The 24,979-nt window shown below is 46.9% G+C and overlaps 1 protein-coding gene across 1 annotated transcript; it reads left to right on the top strand.

Moving 5' to 3' along the window:
* Window positions 1–719: 719 nt before the first annotated feature.
* LOC136644953 (motor neuron and pancreas homeobox 1-like) lies at window positions 720–23,272 on the top strand. The gene is made up of 3 exons (XM_066621212.1): window positions 720–1,143; window positions 20,903–21,063; window positions 22,961–23,272. Exons 1-3 carry the CDS (start codon window positions 720–722, stop codon window positions 23,270–23,272), a joined length of 897 nt encoding a protein of 298 aa, XP_066477309.1.
* Window positions 23,273–24,979: the final 1,707 nt, after the last annotated feature.

The raw sequence follows: 24,979 nt of genomic DNA, 5'->3' as shown, positions 1-24,979 counted from the left end.
GAAGCACTTCGCTGCCTCCCTTCTAGGCAGAGGAGAGGATCGCGTCACACAGCCAAGAATGAACCAGAATGGGAGCCATCGAGGAGTGCCTGGCACCTCATCGCAGCCTTGCCAGCCTTGATCCCCTGGGAGGAGCAACCGCTACTCCTCCACCGGGTCTTTGCAGTGAGAATGGGGGGGGGGGGCGGCTGGAGCAGTCTCCCTCCCCCGACGTGCCTGCCCCCCCCACTGCAAGTTCTCCCAGTCCTACCCCCCAGAAGAGGGTCATTCATGACTTGCAGCCCAATCCTATCACACTTTCCTGGTAGTAAACCCCATTGACTCTAATGGGACTTACTTCTGAGTAGCCATGGATAGGCTTGGGCCGCAGTTCCTGACCAGGAGGGAGGCGCGGGGGTGGGAACAAAGCGGGGGGGGGGTTGGGAGCCAATGGGCAGGTGGGGAGGAGATTTAACGCTGTCAAGGAGGGAGGAGCGACTGCGGCGGAGGACCGGCGGCCACAGAGGAGGGGCGAGCGGGCAGGCAGGTGTGCGCTGCGGAGCCGGAGCCCTCCAGAGCCCCCCCCCTCGGAAGAGCCCCGCGCCTTGGAAGGAGGCTGGGGGTTGTGGCCCGCCAAGGAAGGTCGTGCCGGCCGGCGGGTTGCCGCTGTCCCCACCGCAGCTGCAGGGGGGTGGCGGAGGGTCCCGGGACCGGCAGCGAGGGGGCCGGAGGCGGCCAGGATGCAGAAGGCCCCGGAGAAGTCGCAGAACTTCCGGATCGAGGCCCTGCTGGCCGAGGAGCCCCCCCGGCCCGCGCAGGGCGCCTCCCCGGTGAGCTCGGCGGGCAGCCGGACCGAGACGCCCTCGCCCTGCGCGCCCGCCAGCCTGGCCCCCCCGCCGCCGCCGCCCGCCGCCTTCGTGCCCAAGCCCGGCCTGCTGAGCCTGCCCTCGCCGGCGCTGGGCGCCCTGCCGGCCCTCTACCCGCCCCCGCTCTACCCGCTGCCGGCCCTGGCCGGCCAGCACCCAGCCTTCGCCTGCCCCGCCGCCTTCGCCCCCCCGCCGCCCGGCCCCGAGCATCTGAAAGCGGCCGCAGTCGCCGGCTCCTTCCCGCTGGAACACTGGATCCGCGCCGGCATCCTGGCCCCCCGCTTCCCCGACTTCCACGGTGAGTGGGCGCCGGGCTCTGGGGTGGCAGGGCTGGGCGCTGCCAGGGGGACACTCCCGGGGGCGCACGGGGAAGCCTCTCTCCTCCCACGACGGTCCCCGGGGGGACGGACCCCGGCTTGGATCAGGGGGACCCTCCGCTGGCTGCAGAGCTGGGATCGGGGGACCCTCCGCTGGTTGGCACTGGCAGAGCTGGGCTGCTTCCACGCGCGTCTCCCCCGCCGCCTGGTCCAGCTCTGCTGGGGTTCGGGTCACCTGAATTTCAACGGGGAAGAGCTCGAACAACCAACTCACCTGGAGAGAAGGGTGGCCGTGAGCGGGGGGGGGGGAGAGAAGGAGCTGGGATTCTGGGCGTCCTACCCACGCGTGAAGTCTGCACCCAGCAGAGGCGAACTGAATCCAGTCTGCGGAGGACCTTCAGGGCTCCGTTTCAAACCTACTCGGTTGGGATGTTCATTTTCTATCCCGCCTTTCTTGGGCAACTCCAAGCGGAATGGATGAAATTCCAGGTCTACCGGGTTTTCCACCTGCCCACTTCCCCCCTCCCCCCGTCTTGGTTTGCTTATTATTATTTATTATACTGCATCTCTAAAGACGAGACTGAAGAACTGGAAGGCCAGCTGAGTGTTCTGTGAAAATCGAAAAGGTCCTTGTAGTCACAGGGTGACCAGGTGTCCTAACCGCAAAAGAGGACCAGGCGGCCCAAAATGTAGGACATCCAAGAAGAATGTAGGATGTGACCCAAAAAAATGGAACCTAAAGACACTCATATATCGATTTCATGTGGTTAAATTAAATACTAGGTTACTTATTATTAAATTTAAAACTATATTACATAGAATTAATTAATCACAAGAAGGCTCTGCCTTGCCCGCTCACAGGGAAAAGGAGGACATTGAAGTCAAATACAGGTACTAACCATTTTAAAGTCGCCCTTTCACCACAGGCCGATCCACGACCGGTTATGTTATCCTAGTTCTAACAATGTCAGTTCAGCTCTTCTGGCGAGGAAACTGCTGTTGAAAATATCTATAATATCTGCCCACCGCATTCCCACTCCAGAGAAACAGAGGGATAAACGTGATCTCAAGGGCCACCGTCCCTAAGTACCTGTGAAATGAAACGGGGCAGGTCAAAGTCATCAGAGTTGGAGAGCCAGGCCTTCAAAATGGACTTTTCATTTTGGATTTCAGTAAAGGAAGGGCAGATTCACAGCAATCTTCAAAAACCTACTTTTAGATTCTATGTTAATTGTATTATATTAATTATATTATACTGAGAGCAGAGTGACCTGATGCCATAACCTCAAAAGAGGACCGGGCACCCCCAAAATGTAGGACATCCAAGAAAAATGTAGGACACGACCAAATAAAAGCTAAAGACACTCATAGATGGTTTTCATGTGGTTAATCTAAACACTAGATTAAATTAAAAACTATATTACATAGAATGTATGAATGGCAAGAAGGCTCTGTGCTGCCTGCTGACAGGCAAAACGAAGGCATTTAAGTTCTTTTTCAAGACGCGAGGCTGAAAAAAAGAACGTGCCCTGGAAAAAGAGGACACCTGGTCACCCTGACTGGGGAGGGAGGGGGGAGTGGAAATCCCAGGGTTTGCAGAGGGGGAATGCCTGCCGAAATAGCTGAACTTGAAAGGGTGTTGTGGGACAGCCCTGAATTGATAATGTAGCTGTTAGCGTTAACGACAACAAATACTCTTAAATTTGTCGTCAACAGCAACAATGGCAGGTTTCTCTCTAACGGTGGTCATTCTGTGGCCTGAGCGGGCCAAAATATAGGTCTCGGTGTCAAAGCGGACGAGGTGGCAAATCTGTCTGGACTGTACCAGTTCAGGCGTACGCGACCGAACTGTCCCCAGAACAAAACAGTAAATGCCTTGCATACAGAAAGCTAGAGACTAGTGCCAAGGGTTTTCTCTCTGACCTGCTAGTTTTCTACCTGTAGGGGCGGACGTTCCAGCAGGTAAGCACCTACCTTCAATCTGAAGTGGCACAATCCAGACAGAGGTGTACTGTCTTGCTCCTCCTGGGGATGAAACATTAAATGGGGAGGGGGGGTGAGAGAGAGAGACTCTGACTGCAATCCTATCCACAGTTACCTGGGAGTACGTCCCATTAACTTGCATAGGCTTAGACATGCATAGGCTCTTAGGCTCTGTCCCTTGCCTTCTTGAGTTCTTTACGCAGAAGTAATACTCCGATCCGAAATGCCTTCGGTGTAGGAAAGGCCAACAAGGACTTGACAGTTTTCAGGCATCTGCCTGAAACCCCGCGGAAACCGCCGGATAATGCGAGTGGAAGCGGGCTGCCTCTTTCCCTCTGGCTGGCTCTCCGCGTAGGCATTTGAATCGCCCAACAAAGCAGAGTCGACCCTGAAATGGACCTGGGCGAACTTAGGAGCCACCTGTTCACACGCATCGCAGGCTTTCGTGGCGAGAGCTGAGTCCAGCCCGGTCTGCCTCGAAACTGCTGGGTTTCCCACATCAATCAGCCGACCCCGAGCAGGGGAAGTTGTAAAAGGTTTTGAACTTTAATCCTCCCAAGGTCTCCCGCTGCTTGTGCCGCCTGGGCACAGGATTTAGGACAGTTAATTTGTTACCAGTTGGAGAAAGAGGCAGGGTTTCTCTCTGTCTGTCTGTCTGGCCAGCCTGAAGCATCTAGGAAAATAACCGCACTAAAGAAAAAGAAACCCGATCTTTAAGATAGGAATAAGAAGCACCCCTGATTCAGCCAAGGGAAGAGGCTTGGCGTTGCCTGGTGCATTTGTTACATTTCTAGTCCTTCTTTCAACTCAGCGACTGCAGCTCTTAACAATGAAAACAGAAACAGCTAAACAAATAAACAGCTAAGCTAAACAGCTAAACAAACAAATAAGAGTTCTCTCTGAGAGAGAGAGAGAGAGAGAGAGAGAGAGAGAGAGAGAGAGAGAGAGAGAGAGAGAGAGAGAGAGAGAGAGAGAGCGCTCCTCTCAAGGAAACCCCAAGAAAATCCCTTGGTGTCTTAACATATCAAGCACTGGAAAATAACCATTGAGATATTTTGTTTAAGTCAGTGATCCCTATAAAATTAATTAGTGAGACACCAGTATTCTCAATAGGAACCAATCTACAGGCATAATTTGGATTATTTTGCAAAAGCCTGATCCTCTCTCTCTCATCTGACATCTGGAAATATGAAGACTATCATTTGAAAATAACACTGAACGGTGGCAAAATTTGGGCAGCCAGGATCAAAAATTAAAAAAAAAAAACTACAGACAGTATAATAATAATAATAATAATATAATATAATAATAACTTTTTAAAATACCAAAAGATGTAATTAAGCAACTAAATAAACATGTACTCCTTGTCATATGTTTGTGAGATGAATAAACTACCCTGACAGATTCACCCAGATGAATACACAGATTATTACAGCCATGGTGTCTCAACAGTGAATTCTGAGATCACTGGACGGATCTGCTCAGTGGCCAGCTATCTCTTATTGTGAGGGGGAGTCCTTTATTTCAGTTAGAGGGATTTTTCCTCCCATGCTACTATGCCCTAAGAGCTTAGATTTAGATTTACGTACAAATAGAATAACCTTTAAAATAAATAAATATAGACTTTTAAAAGACAGGGAAAATTCCTGGTGGTTGTTTGTTTAAATCAGCGACTAATCAGCACACAATGTCTCAATTAACTGTTTGCCTTTTCGTCCTTATGGTCCTCTCTTTCGTCCTTATGGTCCACCCCCACTCCTTTTCTTGTAGGTACAATGCTATTTTCCTGTTCAGGCATGTTTCAAAACATTTATCCTGCAAAGTTCTTTTTCTGGGGATTTAAAAAGAAAATAGTGCATTTTGGTTGCTTGGAGGGTGAAATTCTGAATGAATAAGAAGGTGCAGGAGAGTGTCTGGCAAAGGATGAGCTCTGGTTCTGCTCTGGTTCCGCAGAATTCCCTGTGAAAGGTGGACCCGTCGTAGAGTCGTACCTTGTGCTGCGTCAGGCTTGGGGTTCTCCAAGTTTCACTTTCAACTCTCTTATTTTGGTTTGTAGGCACCACGTCCCTTTCAGCAGGGGTGGAAGGAACACAGGCACTGCAGTCCTTAGCTTGTCTACTCAGAAGTAAGTCCCACAGTGCTCAGAAGGGCTTGTTTGCTTGTGCGTTGTGTTCATTGGAACTACATCCTAAAACGACTGTCCCATAGTGGTGTACCCTGGCCACAGAGAGGCAACTACATGGAAAGATGTGACATGGTTATAGGAAGATGATCAGATCCCAGCTTGGACGAATCTCCAGTGGTCCAGTGAGAATCTCCAGAAATTCCAGTGGTCCAGTGAGAATCTCCAGAAATTCCAGTGCGAATTTCCTAGCTCTGGGACAGCCACTGGTTGGAATCACCAACTTTGCTCTCCTAAACTCTCTCTTCCTGCGTGTGTGCTCGTGAAGCAATTTGACCTGCAAGGTCTTCTCTTTGACCCAGGCCATTTCTAGTCTTTACTGAGGGGCAGGGCCTGGAGGCTACTCTGCTGACTCTTATGGTATGCTACTGGGCTCTTATGATGGTGAAGTTTTATGCACAGGATGACGAGATAGAAAGTGGGGGGACAGAGTGCCTCTACCTTTAACCCTTGTATAGAAGAGGGAATTTGGGCAGGTGCAGCTCAGCACGGAAGGGTTGAAAAGGCTGCACCTGCCCAAATTAAAAGGTACTGTACAGGTACTCTAGTCAACCTGTTCTGCAAAAGAGAAAGACTGATTTGTCCGTTCTGCTTTACAGTGTTTCTTTTTCACGTTTCATTACACTGTCCTCCTTTCAGGGAACTCGGGGTAATGCACATACAAAATTATGCAGGGGATGGATAGAATGGATAAAGGGATGTTCTTTTCCCTCTCACTCAACACTGGAACCAGGGGACAGCCATTAAAATTGAGTGTTGGGAGAGTTAGGACAGACAAAAAAAAAATTTCTTTACCCAGCATGTCTGTGGAACTCCTTGTCACAGGATGCAATGATGGCATCTGGCCTAGATGCCTTTACAGGGGAATTGAATAAATTTCTGGAGAAAAAGCCTTTCACAGGTGACAAGCCATGATGTGTAAGCGCAACTTCCTGATTTTAGAAGCAGGCTACCCCAGAATACGAGGGAGGAAACCAGGATGCAGCTCTCTTGTTGTCAGCTCCCTGAGGTACTGGTGTGAGATACAGGAGGCTGGCCTAGATGGGCCTTTGACCTGATCCAGCGGGGCTCTTCTAATGTTCTTATGACTTTCTTCGCAGTAGGCATGCATAGGATTGCACTGTGAGTTATTGATCAAAATACATTCACACACACAAGTGCGCGCCTGTGTTCCACCCTTTCAAGCAGCGAAAGCGCCAACCCCCAGTGACAACTCAAGTGAGCAAAATAACCCTTTTAAATCAGTCACCCAGACTCGGCTCCCCTCGTGGGCCACGCTGACCCCCATCCCAGCCCTTTCCAGCTGCCCGATTGTCCGGACACGTGGGTCAAAGCGAGGGATTCTTGCCCCTCTGGCGGGGCAGGCGAAGGTCCTTCTCCGCTTGGGAGTACCCCACCATCCGATTTCCGTCCAGATGAGCACCGCAAAGTCCGGGGCGTGGGATGTGGCAGGATGAAGAGTCAGTGCAGAACCCGGTCCTGGGCCGGGCAGCTGGAGAAGGGAGGGGACGGTCCCTGGCCAAGTGCCTGGTCCTCTTTCCGCTCCAGCGCCCGCGGACAAGCGGGGATCGCACGCCTCGTTAGGCGCTCAATGAAGCGGAGCGAGTGTCTGTGTCGAGGGCGGGCCGGAGTGGCTGATCCCATTCAATGAGGAAGACCCCGGCAGAAGGCCAGGCAGGCAGGGGGCGAGGGGGCCGTGGTGAGGAGGCGAGGCTACTGCGGAGCCACCCAAGCTGCAGTGGGCGCCGGACTCCGTGCGGGTGGGTGCCAGGGTGCCAGCGAGCCAACCCTTTGGGTCCCACTTATTATTAGCGGGGCTCTTCAGAGCTCCTCGCAGCCTTTTCCTCTCTGCTTAAGACTTTAAGAAGAGCCCCGCTGGATCAGGCCAAAGGCCCACCTAGTCCAGCTTCCTGTATCTCACAGTGGCCCAGCAGATGCTTCAGGGAGCACCCAAGACAAGAGACCTGCAACCTTGTGCCCTTCCACGCACCTGGCATTCTGAGGTGGCCTACTTCTAAAACCAGGAGGTTGCATATGTCCATCATGGCTTGTGACCCATGATGGACTTTTCCTCCAGAAATCTGTCCAACTGCCTTTTAAAGGCATCCAGGCCAGATGCCATCACCACCTGTGGTAAGGAGGTCCACTGACAGGCTGGGTAAAGAAATGTTTTCTTTAAAAGCATAAAAACCCTTTTTCTCACCTCACCTGGGTTCTTACTGCCCACAGCTAGCCATGGAAGAAGGGGGGCTGTCGTTTTATTTATTTATTTATTTATTTATTTATTTATTTATTTATTTATTTATTTATTTATTTATTTATTTATTTTCCACATTTTTATACCGCCCTTCCTCGGAAGAGCTCAGGGGGTGTACACAGCTTAGGGGGGATTTGAACCTGGATCTAAGACCACCTCCCAAACCACCACACCACCATGGCTCCGGAGGACAGAGTGCCTCTACCTTTAACCACTGCATAGAAGAGGGAATTTTGGCAGGTGTAGCTCAACATGGAAGGGTTTAAACGTCCAAATTCCCTCTTCTATGCAATGGTTAAAGGTAGAAGCTCTCTGTCCTCCATCGTATCTGGTCACCCTGATGTCATCCTTCATCTTAAACAGATCCTCCGAAGAACGGCTTTGGAAGCCTTAAACAGCAAAGCACGCCCAACCGGTGGGGCTGGAGGATGCAGGAGTCACCTTGGTGAAGCCAAGCAGGCCTCGGAGTGGTCAGCACCCAGTCAAGAGATAAGCGGGCACAGCTCCAGGCACCCCACTGGAACTAAACCAGCAGCAGCAACAACATTAAGTAGCAAAAAGAGCAAAGAGTTTATAACGAGTTTTTCCTAAGTGCTCCAAGTTGAACCCATTTCTGCCCCACCCGCACATTTGGTCCCTGTTGCGTTTACGCAACGTTGGGCAGAAATGACTTGGAACCCAATCCTAAACTTGTCTACGCAGAAGTACGTCCCATTATAGTCAGTGGGACTTACTCCCAGGAAAGTGTGGTTAGGATTGCAGCCTTGAGACCCTCCAGGGCAGACTCCTTCCTCGGTTCCTTCTGTTCTTGAAGGCGCTGCGGTGCCTCGCTAGCCGCAAGCGCTCCTTCGCCACCCGCTTAGGGCCGGTTCACGTGCCTGAGCGCAAAAGTCGGTATCAGACGGTTGATCAGATCGCTTCGTGTCTGAGCGCTGGATCCACTGCCAGAGTGGAGCGATCGGAAAGCCTGAGCCCTGCTGTGCGGTCCTGGCTCCTTCGCCCAGGCAGGGTCATCCCGTAAAGCTGCTTTGGTCAAGCGATAAAGCATCACACGCACGTGTACTCATCTGTCGTGTGAACGGTGAACAACTTGTAGTTTGTCAAGGATAATTTCCCTACCTCAAGGGCCATGCAGCATAGACGGGTAAATAACAGACCAAACTGGGCAAGAACTGGAGAGCACAGCTGGCACTGCCCTGCCCAGTCCCCGCATGCAGGCAGGGCGTCTTCATGGCTTCCCTTATCCGGATCTGTCAAATAATTCGATACCTTTTACCGTTCTGAACGCATTTACTTGGAAAGAGGTTCTGCCCAAGTTTATCCTGGCCCCCTGTTTAGGATGGAAGCCTTCGCCAGCGCAGGCTGACCAGACGTCCTCTTTTTTCCAGGACATGTCCTTTTTTTAGCCTCCTGTCCTGGAAAGAACTTAAATGTCCTCCTTTCCCCTGTAAACACCTGTGCAACTGGAGTCAGTCAGTGGCAACTCTCTGGCGTGGGTTCTCACAGTGGTGGTTTGAGACCTGGTGGCAGGAGCACAGTTTCAGTCGCTGCATCTTGTTCAATCCACGCCAGGTGGTCAACCCCACAGAAGCAATTGTAGTAACGGCTCTGAAGACTCACCCCAACCCTGTTTTGTATGGTTCCCGTGTCCTAAAGGGAATGCATTTCCGTGCAAAAGGGAAGACAAGACCAATGGCTGGTTTAGACGACTGTCGATTTATTTTCATCAGTTAAGGTTTCACTGACTAATCAATTAATTTAATACGCTCATTGATTGTGGATTTCAGATAAGGACAGAGGCAATCTTTAATGCAGCCGGCTGAACGCAGGGGAACTTAACATCTGAGCATACATGCTTAACAGCCCAAGCCTAGGCATGTCTAGACTACTCAGAAGTAAGTCCCATTCTAGTCGATGGGAGGCTTAGTCCCATTCTAGTCGATGCGCTCAGGCTTACTCCTAGGAACGTGTGGATCGGGTTGGGCTGTAAGTCAGTGCTGCGCGAGAATCGTGGGTGTGCTGCCTCCGATCCTCCAACGCTTACAGAGACGAGGGATGGCTCTTCTAGCCACAGATCAATGCGAGAAATTTCCCCAGAGCTAGGAGGGGGCACGATAACTCAGGACGATCGGGGCAAGGTGGGATGGTCGAGGGCAGTGGCGTAGCTAGAGGGGGTGCAAAGCACTACGTTTTGCAGGGAGCCTCACCGCAGCGTGCAAGAGGCCCTTCCCTTCGGAGCCATTCGGGGCGGTGTTTCGCTCCCCCCGCCCGGAATGGCTCCGATGGGGAGGGGGAGGGAGTGCTTGCACGCTGCGGTGAGGCTCCTTGCAAGACTTAGTGCTTTGCACCCCCACTAACTACGCCACTGATTGAGGGCAATGTGGAATTGGTATCCAGACAGACGTGCACAGAACTGCCGTCCTCATCATTGAATGCGGGTGTGGGGGTGATCGAGGAGGAAGCCCGCAGCGCTCTTGGCTCATAGGCTGAACCCCTCAAGGTCTCCCTCTGGTTCGGGTAAGGTTCGGTCAGTCCCTCTGCAAGATCGAAAGGAACTGGGAAAGAAGGAGATCGGGAAGTCTCAATCCAAGCCAACCTCTGGTGGGTTTTATAGTCAGAGCATCATCCAGTAAATCAAAGAACGTTTTAAAGTAACAATACGCTACTGGAATGGGGGGGTAGATGTATGGGGTGGAATGGGGGGGTACAACAGTAGATGCTGTACGTGGTCTCAGGAGATCCAAAGCGTGTGAACACGGTTGTAATCTCACAGGTACACATTTAGGGCCCAATCCTATGCCTGTCTACTCAGAAGTAAGTCCTATTGTGTTCAAAGGGGCTTACTCCCTGGAAAGTGTGGATAGGAGTGCAGCCTTAGGCTGCTCAAGAGTTCTGTGAAACTTAAAAACTTGCATGTCAGTTTACGTGGATACAATATGAAGCATAGTTTCACCTCCTTCGTACCTCCCCTATAGGTACAGCCTCTAAGCATTTCGCTCCCTCTCCTTACCTCTCCTCTATTTTATGTCCCAAGAGTTTTCATTTTTCACCTCTCTAGTAATGGATCGCCTTTAATCGACATTTGTATATGCCTAGATACAGTCACGCAGGCAAACATGTCTTCCCATCTGCCCGTCCTGAGAATATCCACCCCACATTTTCGTTTTGAAATCCGTATCAGGACAATAAAGAATGCACCGTTTTAAATTTGGATGGAGGAGCCCAATTTAAACACAAGGGCGGATGTAGAGCCCAAGCCTAGGCATGTCTATTCAAGAGTAAGTTCCATTGTAGTCAATGTGGCTTACTCCCAGGTAAGTTTGGCTAGGACTACAGCCTAAGAGCCCAAGCCTATCCATGTCTACTCAGAAGTAAGTCCCATTATAGTCAATGACGCTTACTCCCAGGTAAGTGTGGATAGGACTGCAGCCTAAGAGCCCACTCCTATGCATATCTACTCAGAAGTAAGTTCCTTTGTAGTCAATGTGGCTTACTTGCAGAGGTGCGACTACCCACTAAACATGGAACCAGTCTTGCTGCCTTGATGACCAAGGTGGTTTTTAAAAGCACAGATTTATTGGGGGAAGTTTAATGTTTTAATAACTTTGAAGCGCATTAAAGCAAGCATATAGCAGGGCGATCTGGTTAATTAAAAAAGAAGCTGCTTGAATAATGGCACAAGCAATGGAAAGTTAAAATTAAAAGTCCCATTATCATTGTCTCCTGAAATTAAATGTGCACAGATCAGATAGGAGGTGGCCGTTTATCTTCTTCCCAGGTCAGGCCCCTTTAAGACAGAATATTTTCTATCATGCCTTAAAAAACAAGGGTAATCGTTGTATCAGGACACAGAATATCTGGACTCATTTCTGCCCAATTTTGCTTGTATGCCACAGGGGTCAAATGTGTACACCTGTGGGCTGGGCAAGAATGGGTTAATTGCTGGCACTTGCTATGCTGTTGGGGGACTCAGAGAAAGCATCCAGTGCTGACTTGCTACATTTCTACACTGAAGAGGAAGACTTTGGTCGATGTAGGCACTTTTAGACTAGTGCAGAATACAGAGACCAAAGCAAGAGCACTTTTTATGTCTCAGCACTGGGTCAGAGGATGCAAATCTTTGCTCATTGTTATTCTTATAGTAAAAAACTATAACAAGAATACTTACTTCAACAAAAAAAAATTCACAGAGTGGTATACACAACAAAATAATTCAATCAATCAGCAATATTCAACCTTTTTCATCTCATGGGGCATACTGACAAGGCACTAAAATTGTCAAGGCACACCATGCTGCTGGCGGGGGGGGGGGCATTCACACCCCCAATAGCCTTTACTAATAAATGACCCACCCCAAACTCCCATGGTGCACCTATGGACTATTGGCAGCACACCAGTGTGTCAAGGCACAGTGGTTGAAAATGGCTGCAATAAATGGTTTAATCAAATATTCATATTTGACCTGTGACTTTTTTGAAGCATTGTATACACACAGAACACTCCCCCCCTCCACACTTCCTAAGATATTTTGTTGCCTGAAAGAGAAAATCCAAGTAGCACCCATCAAGGATGTCGGTCAATATAAAATAATGAACGGTGTAATTGACATTTTGTTGCCCTTGGAACTCCAAAGAAGGCTGCCTGAGTTGTTACCTCACCCTGTGTAATGGCAGGGCGGCTTTGTAGTCAGCTGATGTGGTAAATCACCCAGCAATAGCAACACATTCTGAATCTTTAAGAACAGGGGCCCTGATTTAGCTATGGTTAGTCCTAACTGAGGCTGCATTCCTAGGCTCATTTACAGCCCAATCCTATGCATGTCAACACAGTAGTAAGTTTCATTGAGTTCAGTGGGGCTTACTCCCAGGAAAATGTGTCTAGGATTGCAGCCTTACGTGGTAGGTGGTGCTGGGACTTGCTTCAAGTGAACACGCATAAGATTGAACTGCACATCCCACTGAAAGCAATGATACATGATTCATGACTATCTAGTCATATGTGTTGGCATCCTTCAGTCTCGGAAGACTATGGTATTGTGCTCTGAATAGTGGTTCTGGAACAGAGTGTCCTCTCCAGTGCGCGAAGCCTGGGTAAAGTAGATGTGGACAATAGACTGTTACCCATGCAGCAAATCCCCCCTCCACTTCGCTGAAATGGTCCAATGGAAAGGCAGAAGCCAATACGGTTGGTTCCAGTTGGTCCCAGTTGGTCGCAGGAGTTGCCAGAACATGATTGTGTTCAGCCATGAACTGCCTCAGGGACTCCGGCTCTGGATTTTGCCTCGAGGTTGACTCCTGAAGCCTTTTCCATAACTGGATGTAGCCACAAGGTAGTGGAGGTTTGGGATCATAGTTTACCTTCTTTCAGATGAGCTGCCTTCCCAGGCTAATGAGTCCCATCTACCCAGTGGCTGTTTAGTCACCTTTAGTACAGCCAAACTGAAGGCCTATTCTTATCCCCAAAGCTGGAACGAGCTGGAATCCCCAGCGTGTTTACACTGCTGAAACAGAGACACCTGCGTTGGCTTGGTCATCTAGTGAGAATGGGCGATGGTCGGAACACAAAGGATCTCCTCTATGGAGAACTTGTGCAGGGAAAGCACCCTACAGGTAGACCACAGCTGCGCTACAAGGATATCTGCAAGAGGGATCTGAAAGCCTTAGGAATGAACCTCAACAGATGGGAAACCTTGGCCTCTGAGCGTTCTGCTTGGAGGCAGGCTGTGCAGCATGGCCTTTCCCAGTTTGAAGAGACACTTGGCCAACAGACTGAGGCAAAGAAGTAAAGAAGGAAGGCCCATAGCCAGGGAGACAGACCAGGGACAGACTGCACTTGCTCCCAGTGTGGAAGGGATTGTCACTCCCGAATCGGCCTTTTCAGCCACACTAGACGCTGTGCCAGAACCACCATTCAGAGCGTGATACCATAGTCTTTCGAGACTGAAGGTTGAGAACATTCTTATCCCCAGCCCCCAGGGGAAAACAACTAGTCATGACTGACATTATATTGGTGTTGTTAAAGATTATTAAAGAAAGCATATATCAGAAATAACATTTTAAAAAATGGTCCTAGCAGTATCCAGCTCTATCCTGTTTCTAAATACTGCAAATGATTTAAGACTGAGTTGAAGCAATTTGGTTCCCATAATTCTCCTCTGCAGATGTTAACGCTGGGTATTCTGTAACCTTTGACGACTGTCTTTGACATTTGGTTTCAATATTTTATTTTGATATGGAAAGTATTTGATAGTTGATATTGTTGGACTTTGCAGGACTCTGAAGGGCAGCATAATGTCCAGTCACCTGAGACCACCTACCTGTCCCTCTCTTGTTCTTGCAGGAGGTGTGGTCCTTAACACTATTTCCTTCCTCCCCTCCTCCTCACAATCTCTCCTCTCTCCTTCCCATCACAGAGGAAGGAAGTGTGCTCTGTCTCCACAATGGCAGACCACATCCCCCTTCCCCACACTTCCACACAAAGGGAACAGCTTCTAGGGTTCTCTCTTCCAAGTAGTTGGGCCTCTGATCCAATCAGAGGATGCATGTATACAACAATGAACTGTGAGTAAAGTGTTCCTTATGACACGTTAACCAAGCCTCAGTTCCTGTGTATGTTTTATTGATAGCAACTAGCTGGGGGTGTGTGTGTGTGTATCTTACCAAAGGAAGGGGTGCTTTTGCAATTACTCTGCTTTCCCCCTCCCTTCCAACAGATATGTCACGGTATCTAGCATTTGACAGAATTTGATAGATGGCAATCAATTATATTTAGTATTTGGCCATATTTCATAGTAGATGTATAATATTTCTTTTCAACAGTACTTGACAGTTGGCATGTTGTGGTATTTAATATCTGACAGGTGGCCACTTATATGATTTCATGTTTGATACCAATTGATCAAAACAGTCAAGAGATGCCAACCAGTCGAAAGCACTCCAATCTGGATGTGAAAATTTCACTTTTGGTTTCAAAGTTTGTGTTTCCAATATGCAAAAATAAACAAAAAAAAGAATGGGGACATTGGAAGTTTTGGTGATACTGAATGGGTATTATTTGGTAATATTGGTAATACTTTGCAATATTTAATATTTGTAGATATTCATTTCTGCTTTAGACTGAAGATTCTGGGACACAGAAATTGGGTTAGGCCATTTGGTTTAACCCCGTGCAGTATCTGGAAGTACTCTTACCTGCTTGCAAGTGTCTGTTAATACAGAGCTCAATCCTATTTGCTCAATCCTAATGGGCAATTTTCAAAATGGAGCGAAGTGAAAAGCGGTGTGCCCCAAGGATCTGTCCTGGAACTGGTGCTCTTCAACCTGTTCATAAATGACCAAGAGACAGGGTTGAGCAGTGAGGTGGCTAAGTTTACAGACACCAAATTCTTCCAAGTAGTGAAGACCAGAAGTGATTGTGAGGAGCTCCAGAAGGATCTCTCCAAACTGGCAGAATGGGCAGCAAAATGGCAGATGCGTTTCAATGTAAGTAAGTGTAAAGTCATGCACATTAGGGCAAAAAATCAAAACTTCACATATAGGCTAGTGGGTTCTGAGCTGTCTGTGACAGATCAGGAGAGAGATCTTGGGGTGGTGGTGGACAACTCAATGTAAGTGTCGACCCAATGTGCGGCGGCAGTGAAGAAGGCCAATTCTATGCTTGGGATCATTAGAAAAGGTGTTGAGAACAAAACGGCTAATATTATAATGCCGTTGTACAAATCGATGGTAAGGCCACACCTGGAGTATTGTGTCCACTTCTGGTCACCACATCTCAAAAAGGACATAGTAGAAATGGAAAAGGTGCAAAAGAGAGCGACTAAAATGATTACTGGGCTGGGGCACCTTCCTTATGAGGAAAGGCTACTGCGTTTGGGCCCCTTCAGTCTAGAAAAGAGATGCCTGAGGGAGGACATGATTGAGACATACAAAATTATGCCTGGGAAGGATAAAGTAGATAGAGAGATGCTCTTTACACTCTCACATAACATCAGAACCAGGGGACATTCACTAAAATTGGGAGAGTTAGGACAGACAAAAGAAAATATTTCTCTACTCAGCATGTGGTTGGTCTGTGGAACTCCTTGCCACAGGATGTGGTGACGGCATCTGGCCTGGATGCCTTTAAAAGGGGATTGGACAAGTTTCTGGAGGAAAAATCCATTATGGATTACAAAACCATGATGTGTATGTGCAACCTCCTGATTTTAGAAATGGGCTATGTCAGATGCAAGGCAGGGCACCAGGATGCAGGTCTCTTGTGATCTGGTGTGCTCCCTGGGGCATTTGGAGGGCCACTGCAAGATATAGGAAGCTGGACTAGATGGGCTTATGGCCTGATCCAGTGGGGCTGTTCTTATGTTCTATTGTCCCCCCTCCCATTGATGCAGCAGTGCCAAAATGGTTACTGCTGCATCTTGTGGTGGAGAGTCCAGGAGGTCTTCTCTGAGTAATGGAACAACTGTTCCAGTACCCTGGAGTTAGCCTTCGCGGTGCAGAGGGGTCTACTTGAAACTGCGCTAGCTAAAGTGCAGGCTCAGCTCCACGCAGACCTGTGCCACGGGTTCAGGTCCAGGAAGGGGGTTAGGATTCAGCGGTTGCTTCTGCCACTGAACCTGCCCCTTCCTGGACCTGATCTGTTCATCCCCACCCCATTCAATTCTCCAGCCATCCCTCCTGCTTCCTTTGTCATCTTACGTGGATCGGCAGGCAGTTTCAGATCTGCTGGCACTGGCAGAAAGACTCTGGCCCTCCCGCCAGCATCCCTGGCAGTGCATTGAGTAGCCTATTGTCAGAACAACTTTTACAACTGGCACTGAGTGCTTTACGACAGGCAGTGCCAGTGGAAGAGGTGCAATGAAGTTGGGAGGTAAGTATAGGATTGGACCATAAAAATTTTGTGACATTCTCTAGCATGGAAAAGAAGAAGGCAGAATGCCTGGAAGCTCTTTAGTTAGAAAACTCATCAGAAACATATTTTCTTTTATACTGAAAAATCCCAAAATATGCATGAGTGGAATTTAAACATGGCAAACCATATTGTCATGAAATAGTGATATTTCATGTATTATCTCTTCCTGTGATGCTTTGATTGTTCTCTATGGAATTCTCTGTGTCTCGTGGTGGGAGATTTCCCTCCCCCTTGCCTCTTCCTAACGAAGTGTTTCAGAGATTCTTTGTCTGCTAGACCTCCATTTGCAGTTCTCTTCCTAGTGAAACTCAGGAACATGTCAGATTATTGTTAGCTGGGCTTTAAGCAGGGAAAAGCGGAGATCAAGGTTGCATATGTTTTTCAGCTAGCAGCACTGGAGAGGTGTATGTAAATCTCCTTCCAGCATGCTTTGGTTCCATAAGTTTTTCCAACTTCTGGCATACTCGCCATGCTTGCAACAGGCTCAAAGCTATTAAACATGGCAGCCTCCATGCATTAGAGTTCTACTGGTAGAAACATGGCAGCCTCCACGCATTTGAGATCTTATGACTTGACACCATGTTAATGAATCAAAATAGAAGCATGCTAGAGGGCTGCTAATGATGTCACCTCCTGCTAGCTGTAACACAGATGCAGCCCAAGTTTCAAGATTGCTGGCACTTGTCCTATCAAAAGGCAAGATGATGTCCTGTCAGCTAAACAATAAATTTCAGTGCAGGTGGAAGTTCTTTTTCTCTTTTCATTTTACCGGCAAGAGGATTGCCCAGCAAAGCCACTCTCTGTTACTGGGAATGGGACAAGCTGATGATTCCACCATCCAGGAATGATAAGATAGAGACTCTGTAAGTAGCACAGTCAGATTTTATTCTTATTTGGTCTGTCTCTCTGTGCATTACAAGCTTGTTTGTATACGCGTATTCAAAACACCGGGCAAGAGCTCTGAGCAACAGTGCATGCATGACACTCCGCAGTGCTTCAGCGCCATCTGTTGATGAGAGATATTATTGCAAGGAGTAATTCAGTAACCCTTTTTACTAAAGTCAATTCTTTTTACCAGCACGCAGTCCCCAGTGGCACCTCTCTGGACTCTGACACATAGCCATTTCAAATAAAATCCACTAAATTTTATCTACATCCATGCAAGATAGTTTCCAGTCCCACATTAGCATTTACACTTCTAGACTGATAGGTGTGTATCAATCTTCCAAGACCACAGTTGATGTGTGTAGGTTACAAGAACCTGCATACCTACATTGACATACTAGTTGACAAGTGAATCTTTTTATACATTGTGTTGTGACATTAAATATGTGTGTGTTTTCAAACATGAACACCCTTTTCTGTATTTGTTTCAGCTTCATTATATATAGAATATGTTCATTATACATAGAAATGTAAGATGACACAAATCCCACCAAAAGTGTTGGTTTTAATGGGACTTATAGCTCATTCTTGTGTAGTTAGGTGCATGGAAGCCTATTGAAATCACTGGGTTTAAGCACACCTAACTCTCCATAGAGTGATTGTGAGTCCTGATTCTAGTTGTATTGGGACCGTCTGTTTGAATCACAGATTTTGAATAAATATATATTGCTTTGGGAATTTTTGTTGAAAAGAGCTATATAAATATTCTTAATAATCTTCCTCTCCCCCCCCACCTTTCTCACACACACACCTTAGGGCGCAATCCTAACCAATTTCCCAGCACTGACTTGGCCGCAATGCAGACCCAAGGTAACAAACATGCCCTTACCTTGAGGAGACCCCCTTGATTGCCTCCCCATTGCAGGATGCAGAGCCTGCCACATTGACACAGCTATGTTAGTGCTGGAAAGTTGCTTAGGATTGCACCCTTATTGTTTCAAATGAACTGACATGGAATTTTGGAAACACTTTGTTTTACATTGAAATGTTCATTTTTCGTAATTCTGACATAACCTTAATGTGTAAGAAATCACATAAAAATTTATTCCAAAAAATGTTTCAGCAAAGTAATTTTATTCATGTTACTGCAACAAAATCAAGTCCAACTTCTTCTGGGCAGGAACAGGAGAAGCAAGGAGGCCTGACACACAGAAGGTTAGGAGAGAGGGTTTAAAACACAAAGCTATTAAGGCAAGAAGAGTTAAAGTCTCAGTGTTAAATGAAACCCCTTGTTGGCTGCATCTAGGTGTTGGATTCACTGGTGGTTGTGGTGGTGGTGTGCTGTGATGAAAATAATTTAACTAGACTCTGCAAATTAAGATGACCTCCTTGGCAATGGCAACTAGAATTTTGGGGCAACAATGAAGATGCCCCTGAGCAGGCTTCTGTAGTGTAGCAATTTCCCGCTCTAAACCCACCCGTTTTGTTTAGAATGAATTCTATCCTAAACTGCCCTTCTGCTCACATAAGGGGGCTTGTGCATGCGGAAGTAATTGCACAAGGCTCTTCTGCACAGAAATCTGAATGGAATCCTGACTTGGCTTTGTGCTTGCACAAAAATACACCACAGACAACTGTTGTTGCACAACTCATTACTGTGCAATTTCTTTCGCATGCACTTGTGCAGCTGCAGCACAAAAGGACGCCTCATTTCTGTGTACACTCCTTAGGATATAACCCATTGTATGCAGTGATCAAAGTGGATTGCATGTTTGTCCAGAATGCCCATATAACGTTTTCCTGGTACCCCGTACCTGCCTGTTCCTGCCCACTTCCACCACTGAATGTCTGTTCTCTATTTAGTAAAGGGCAGTAAAAGTTAATCTGCCAGGCAGCCCATAAAGTTTGTGATAATAGGGGAATCAAGCTGCAGGTCCCTGTTCTGCCTGTGCGGAGCAAGCTGCCTTCCTCAAAGCTTCTTTTGTTCAGCCTCCCCACTGCTCAGCTGCAGACTCTGATAAAGGCTCATTAGCAAGATAGGTGCTTCCAAGCCTCTGGGGAGGAAGCCTGCCTTTATCGCAGCCTGAGACAGCTGGGGGTAATTAAATACACCTTAGGCTAATAAAGGAAGTTTAATTTCACCAACGGAATTGATTGTGATTGTTAAAATGAACACTGATAACATATCAAGCAGGTTAATATCAGCCAGGCAATAAAATAATTACTGAAAGGAAGGTGATGGACTCAACATGTCAGGTTTATGTCTTCTTAAAGAGTCTGCTAGATCTCTATTACAGCATCAAATGCCGCTGGTGGAAAAGGAATACTAAGACAGAATTGTTTATTGAATGTATGTATGCTTCCAGAAGAGCAATTTAGAAGAAGTGTATTGGAGTGAGCCTACATGGCGGGAGGAGTTTTACCTCCTGAGAAAAAAATCCCTCTTTCATGATTTTTTTTTTTTTTGCAGATATCTATAACCTGAGGTGAAAGTGTTTGTCCGTTCAAAGCGATGACTATGTGAACTGGCATTATGTTGTCATCAAGTAGCCACATTTGATTGGCTATGCGAGGATATCATGATGTCATCATACTGGTTATGAGAACCTTGATTGGCTTGCATCCTGTACCTAGAAAAATAAAATGATAACGAAGCCGTTGCCAATTAGGCAGCAAACAGACCTTGAAGGAGGTTGAAAGAAGTGAGACAGGTGCATGCATGCCTGTTATTTCACCCCTAAATGTGCTACTATCAAGGTTGCTGCTCAGGGCACAAAAGCAGGACCAGGAAAACATTGACAATTCTCATTGCATCTTCACTTCCTATTAAGGTGACTTTGGGCCCAATCCTATTCAATTTTCTAGTGCCGGTGCAGCTATGCCAGTGGGGCATGCACAGCATTCTATGGTGGGCAAGCAGTCACAGAGGCCTCCTCAAGGTGTGGGAACATTAGTTCCCTTACCTTGGGGCTGCATTGTGGTTGCACCAGTGCTGAAAGTTGGATAGGACTGGATCCTTCCTTTGCTGAAACTATACAGGTAACTGGTTGTGTATGTGGTTCTTCCTTACTACCTCAATCTGTGAACACCTTTGGACATGGAAACAATTACAACTACTGACAAATTGCTAGTGTGGTTTTTCTTTATATATACAGTACGCACTTTATGAGAACCAGTACCATGAATAGTATATCATCATAACAGAAATGAGTGATAGAGGACTCCCCTTTTCAGTAATGGTACAGAAAAAGGGAGAGTGTAGAATTCAAGGGATTTCTTATAGCAACAGGAAGAGTCCTGATCTGCACTTGTAATGCTTTACAAAGTATCTCTAAAATGTTCAATGTCTTGAACGTTTAAATTGCAACCCTGGTGTTTACAGGGTTTCACAAAGTGTCATGTGTATTGATAGTGCTTTATAGATAACTTTTCAAAACATTGTTGTATATTATTATTATTAGGATAATTTTTACACACAATTTGTACACACAAGTACCCCCTTCCTGACTTTTTTTTTCCCTTCCAGCCACCCCACAGTCTGGCCTGATAGGCAAATGCCGTCGACCTCGGACAGCCTTTACCAGTCAACAGCTTCTTGAGCTGGAGAACCAGTTCAAAATCAACAAGTACTTATCCCGGCCCAAGCGCTTTGAGGTGGCCACATCTTTGATGCTAACTGAAACACAGGTAAAGCTATCAAACCCAGTGAGAGAGACCCAGTGAGACTGTCGGAATTGTCAAGGGAAGGCAGTGCAATGGGCACTATAGGCCACGCCATTACCCTCTGAAAACACATACAGAATTCACTGTAAGATCTGTAACATACTCATGCATTTGCTCCCCATCTTCTTCATAGAGGATATGAATAGATCAGTTAATGTTACTGCTGGGAGGTAAGGAGGGGAGTCATTTTTGTTCCAGGGACTTTTCTATAGAGATAGTCCTGATCCTTGTACAGATCCTGAAAATGACATGAAGAAAAACAGAAATAGAGCCCCGGAGGTTTGGCATAGGAGAAAAAAAGTCATATGTAAGCAAAACCAGAACAAGAATTTTTTGGGTGCACATAATGCACATTCTTGCTCTTCCAGCCTCAGTTACCACTAGGATAATTCCACTAATCATTTATATGTTTGTTATTTATTTGGTTGATTCCTGTCCCACATTTTGAGCCAGAACCATCTCCTAAGGCTTGTTACATAACATAATAAAATTTAGTCACTGTACAGCTGATTCTAACCCCCCTCCCCACCACCACATATAGGGTTGCTCTGGCACAGCATATCCTCCCTCTTTCCCAGTTGTCTTTAGGCTGCCACCCCTTTCACTCCATTACAGTCTCCTGCCTCCTGGCAGCTGGGTAGTCAGTTGCCTGACTGTGTGTTCCTTATTCCTTCTCCATAGAATGGCAAGACTTTCCACTGTCCAAGGCAGAGAGGGAGATGCCAGATGCTGCATTTGTCCCTCAGATGAGTTGCAGAACAGTGGTAGTTAACGTAGATGCCCTGTTGCCTGGCTGTGAGTTTCAGCTCACATCCTTCCTCTCCCTCCCAGGATAGCATGTCATTCACTAGGCTAGGCAGAAGAGGAAGAGTCAGGCACAGCAGAATGAATCCCCATCTCTCCCAACACAAGTCAAAATTGCAAGCCCTCTTGGCAAATTAGAAGTCTTCCTACAAGGCACAGTCCTTATCTCTTCAGGTGCAAACTTTAGGTTTCTGTTTTTAAATATTTCCTGACAAAAATGTCAGGAAAACTCATTACAGAGAACTTTTATTGGCTGCATGAATACACAGAGTAGCTCCTTTATGAAGGAATGAACACCAGTACATTGATTTTCAGTTTGACCAATAACCTAAGGCTATGGTGTTTGGGCCTCTTCAGTCTAGAAAAGAGGCACCTGAGGGGGGACATGATTGAGACATACAAAATTATGCACTGGAACAAAAGAGTGGATAGAGAGATGTTCTTTACACTCTCACATAACACCAGAACCAGGGGACATCCACTAAAATTGAGTGTTGGGAGAGTTAGAACAGACAAAAGAAAATATTTCTTTACTAAGCGTATGGTTGGTCTGTGGAACTCCTTGCCACAGGATGTGGTGACCTGGACGTCTGGCCTGGACGCCTTTAAAAGGGGACTGGACAAGTTTCTGGAGGAAAAATCCATTACAGGTTACAAGCCATGATGTGTATGTACAACCTCCTGATTTTAGAAATGGGCTGTGTCAGAATGCCAGATGCAAAGGAGGGCACCAGAATGAGGTCTCTTGTTATCTGGTGTGCTCCCTGGGGCATTTGGTGGGCTGCTGTGAGATACAGGAAGCTGGACTAGATGGGCCTATGGCCTGATCCAGTGGGGCTGTTCTTATGTTCTAAAAAGGAGGTGATAAATCATTGGGATTATGGCCTGGGGGCCTGTCTGGTTCAGATGGAAACAAGGTGAGATAAAGAACCCTAGAAGAATTAATGACATAGAAAGATCTAAGGAGTTTGAGAATAGAGAAGATGGTTTGAAATACTAGAGTGTTGCTGAGTTATGAAGGGATCTCTTCATATCACTGCCTGTTCATCTCTTGCAGGTGAAAATCTGGTTTCAGAACCGTAGGATGAAGTGGAAGCGTAGTCGGAAGGCCAAGGAGCAGGTGGTGCAAGCTGAGATTGAGAAGCAAAGGGGGACAAGCAAGGCCTCAGAGAAACTGCTGTCTGGAGAAGAGCGAGGGCAGGAGGAGGAAGAGGAGAGTGGTGGTGATGAATTCAACAGGCACTGTGCCAGCACACAGTTCCTGCATCACCGTACCGACAACTTCAGCTACGACCCAGATTCCTCCTGCTCAGAGGAGGAAGAGGAAGTGCAGAGCTCTACTCACAGGGAGATGAACTTGCTCTTATGAGTGGACCATCATCCCCCCAAAGAGGGCAGCGGGAACATCCTGGAACCAGGACAGAGAACCAGCTCTAGCACACCAAAAACGGTTTTGTGTTCTCCTCCTGCTAATAGACTCAAAAGACTGTGCCTGGGCTGGTGCCTGGGTGAGACTGTACAACTTAATTTATGTGTGTTTGAAATATATTTATCTTGTAATTGTTCTGTTAGTGTGTTGAGGAGGGGAAGACTCCCCACGTTGGTGTTCTCCCCACCTTGGTATAAAAATATTGACTTCAACATATTGGAAAGCTGTGATTTGCTTTTCTGTTAGTCACTTTGTTTTTAAATAATTACCAGAATCTCTCACAAATGGCATTAGCAACCCTACACCCTACATATCAGTGCTGCAAACACCATCTCTGTCTCTAGCCCTTACTGAAGAGGGGCGGACAGGCCGATCTAGACTTCATTCCTACTTGAGGACAGGGTGAAATCCCACTCTTCAGTGTAGATTCTCTGCTACTGGAGGTAGAGGGAAAGACAACATGTGCAGTAATCGACAGTGCATTGCTGGTCCAGAACTCGCCAAGTTTACAAGTTGGTTAAACATGGCTGTATTTTTTGGGATCCTTCTATGGCAATGTGCCATCAAGCAGGAAGTGTGGAATGCATGGGGACTAGATGGCAATATGAATCTAGGCAGCAGGAATTCAAGTCCATTATTATGGATATCAGTGAGTTACAATGTGCACTCAATGGCCCTTAGAGTGCTGCCATGTAGGATTTACTTCTAAGTAAACATGCATTAGAACCGGGCTACCCAGTAGGAAAGACATTAGGATGCTTGATACACACTGATTCTCCTCAATCTCTGTGGGCTCCCAAAGAATGAGTTATCAATCCAAAAGATCAGGCTACCATTTCAGTCAGATGTTATACTGTCACGCGTCACCCAGTGTGGACCAGTTATATGCGTCACCCAGTGTGGACCATACCCCCTAGCAATGCCACTGCCTCCCAGTTTGATATAAACAGTAACCTAGCATTGCACCAGCACAGGCTAACTCAATGGCTGGGGATCGAGTCTGACATGCAGAAAGGAACAGTTACAATGCTATCCTTATACAGTACAGGGTCTGTAAGACCCTCTGCATACAAGACATATTTAGGTGTCAGTATCTAGAATGAGATAGACAATAGAAGAGCAAAAATAAAAGCAATTAGTGTCCTTGTATATCCAGATTTGATTACTTACCACTTGATTACTCTCAGAACAAAAGTAGCCATGGGGAAAATGAAAAACTGTAGCCTTAAATTACTTTTTCTTTAGCAGACCAAATGAATTCTGATCTTTTGTATGTGTCCAGGTTTGCATGCATGCACTCTGCTAACACAGGTAAAAACACATCAATTTTAATTTTTGCTCTGAGATTCTATTTATAATGGATTGGGTGATTGGAAAAAAAAATCAAAGTAACTAAAGCTGGTTCAGGAAGAGATATACATGGCAATCCTATGCATGCTTATGTGGTAGTATGTCTCACTGTATTTAAGGGGACTTACTTCTTAATTAGGATGCATAGGATTGTCACCTTAATTGTTACCTATACTATGCCATTCAGCCACAAGACTCAGTAATCTCAGTGTTCATGAGTTATCCAACCAAAGTTAGCATTCAGGACGCCTACTGAGGTCCGGAAGTGACGTTATTAACCAGAAAGTGACATCATTA

The sequence above is a fragment of the Tiliqua scincoides genome, chromosome 1 (assembly GCF_035046505.1).
Source record: "Tiliqua scincoides isolate rTilSci1 chromosome 1, rTilSci1.hap2, whole genome shotgun sequence".
Classification (NCBI taxonomy): Eukaryota; Metazoa; Chordata; class Lepidosauria; order Squamata; family Scincidae; genus Tiliqua; species Tiliqua scincoides.
Note: the sequence above shows the minus strand (reverse complement) of the source record. Positions and strands in the feature narration are given on the sequence as shown.

Excerpts from the sequence above, each read along its gene's own strand:
- LOC136644953 (XM_066621212.1), top strand. The coding sequence starts at position 720 with ATGCAGAAGGCCCCGGAGAAGTCGCAGAACTTCCGGATCGAGGCCCTG. Across the intron at positions 1,144-20,902 it reads CCGCTTCCCCGACTTCCACG|CCACCCCACAGTCTGGCCTG; the intron begins GTGAGTGGGCGC and ends TTTCCCTTCCAG. Across the intron at positions 21,064-22,960 it reads TGATGCTAACTGAAACACAG|GTGAAAATCTGGTTTCAGAA; the intron begins GTAAAGCTATCA and ends CATCTCTTGCAG.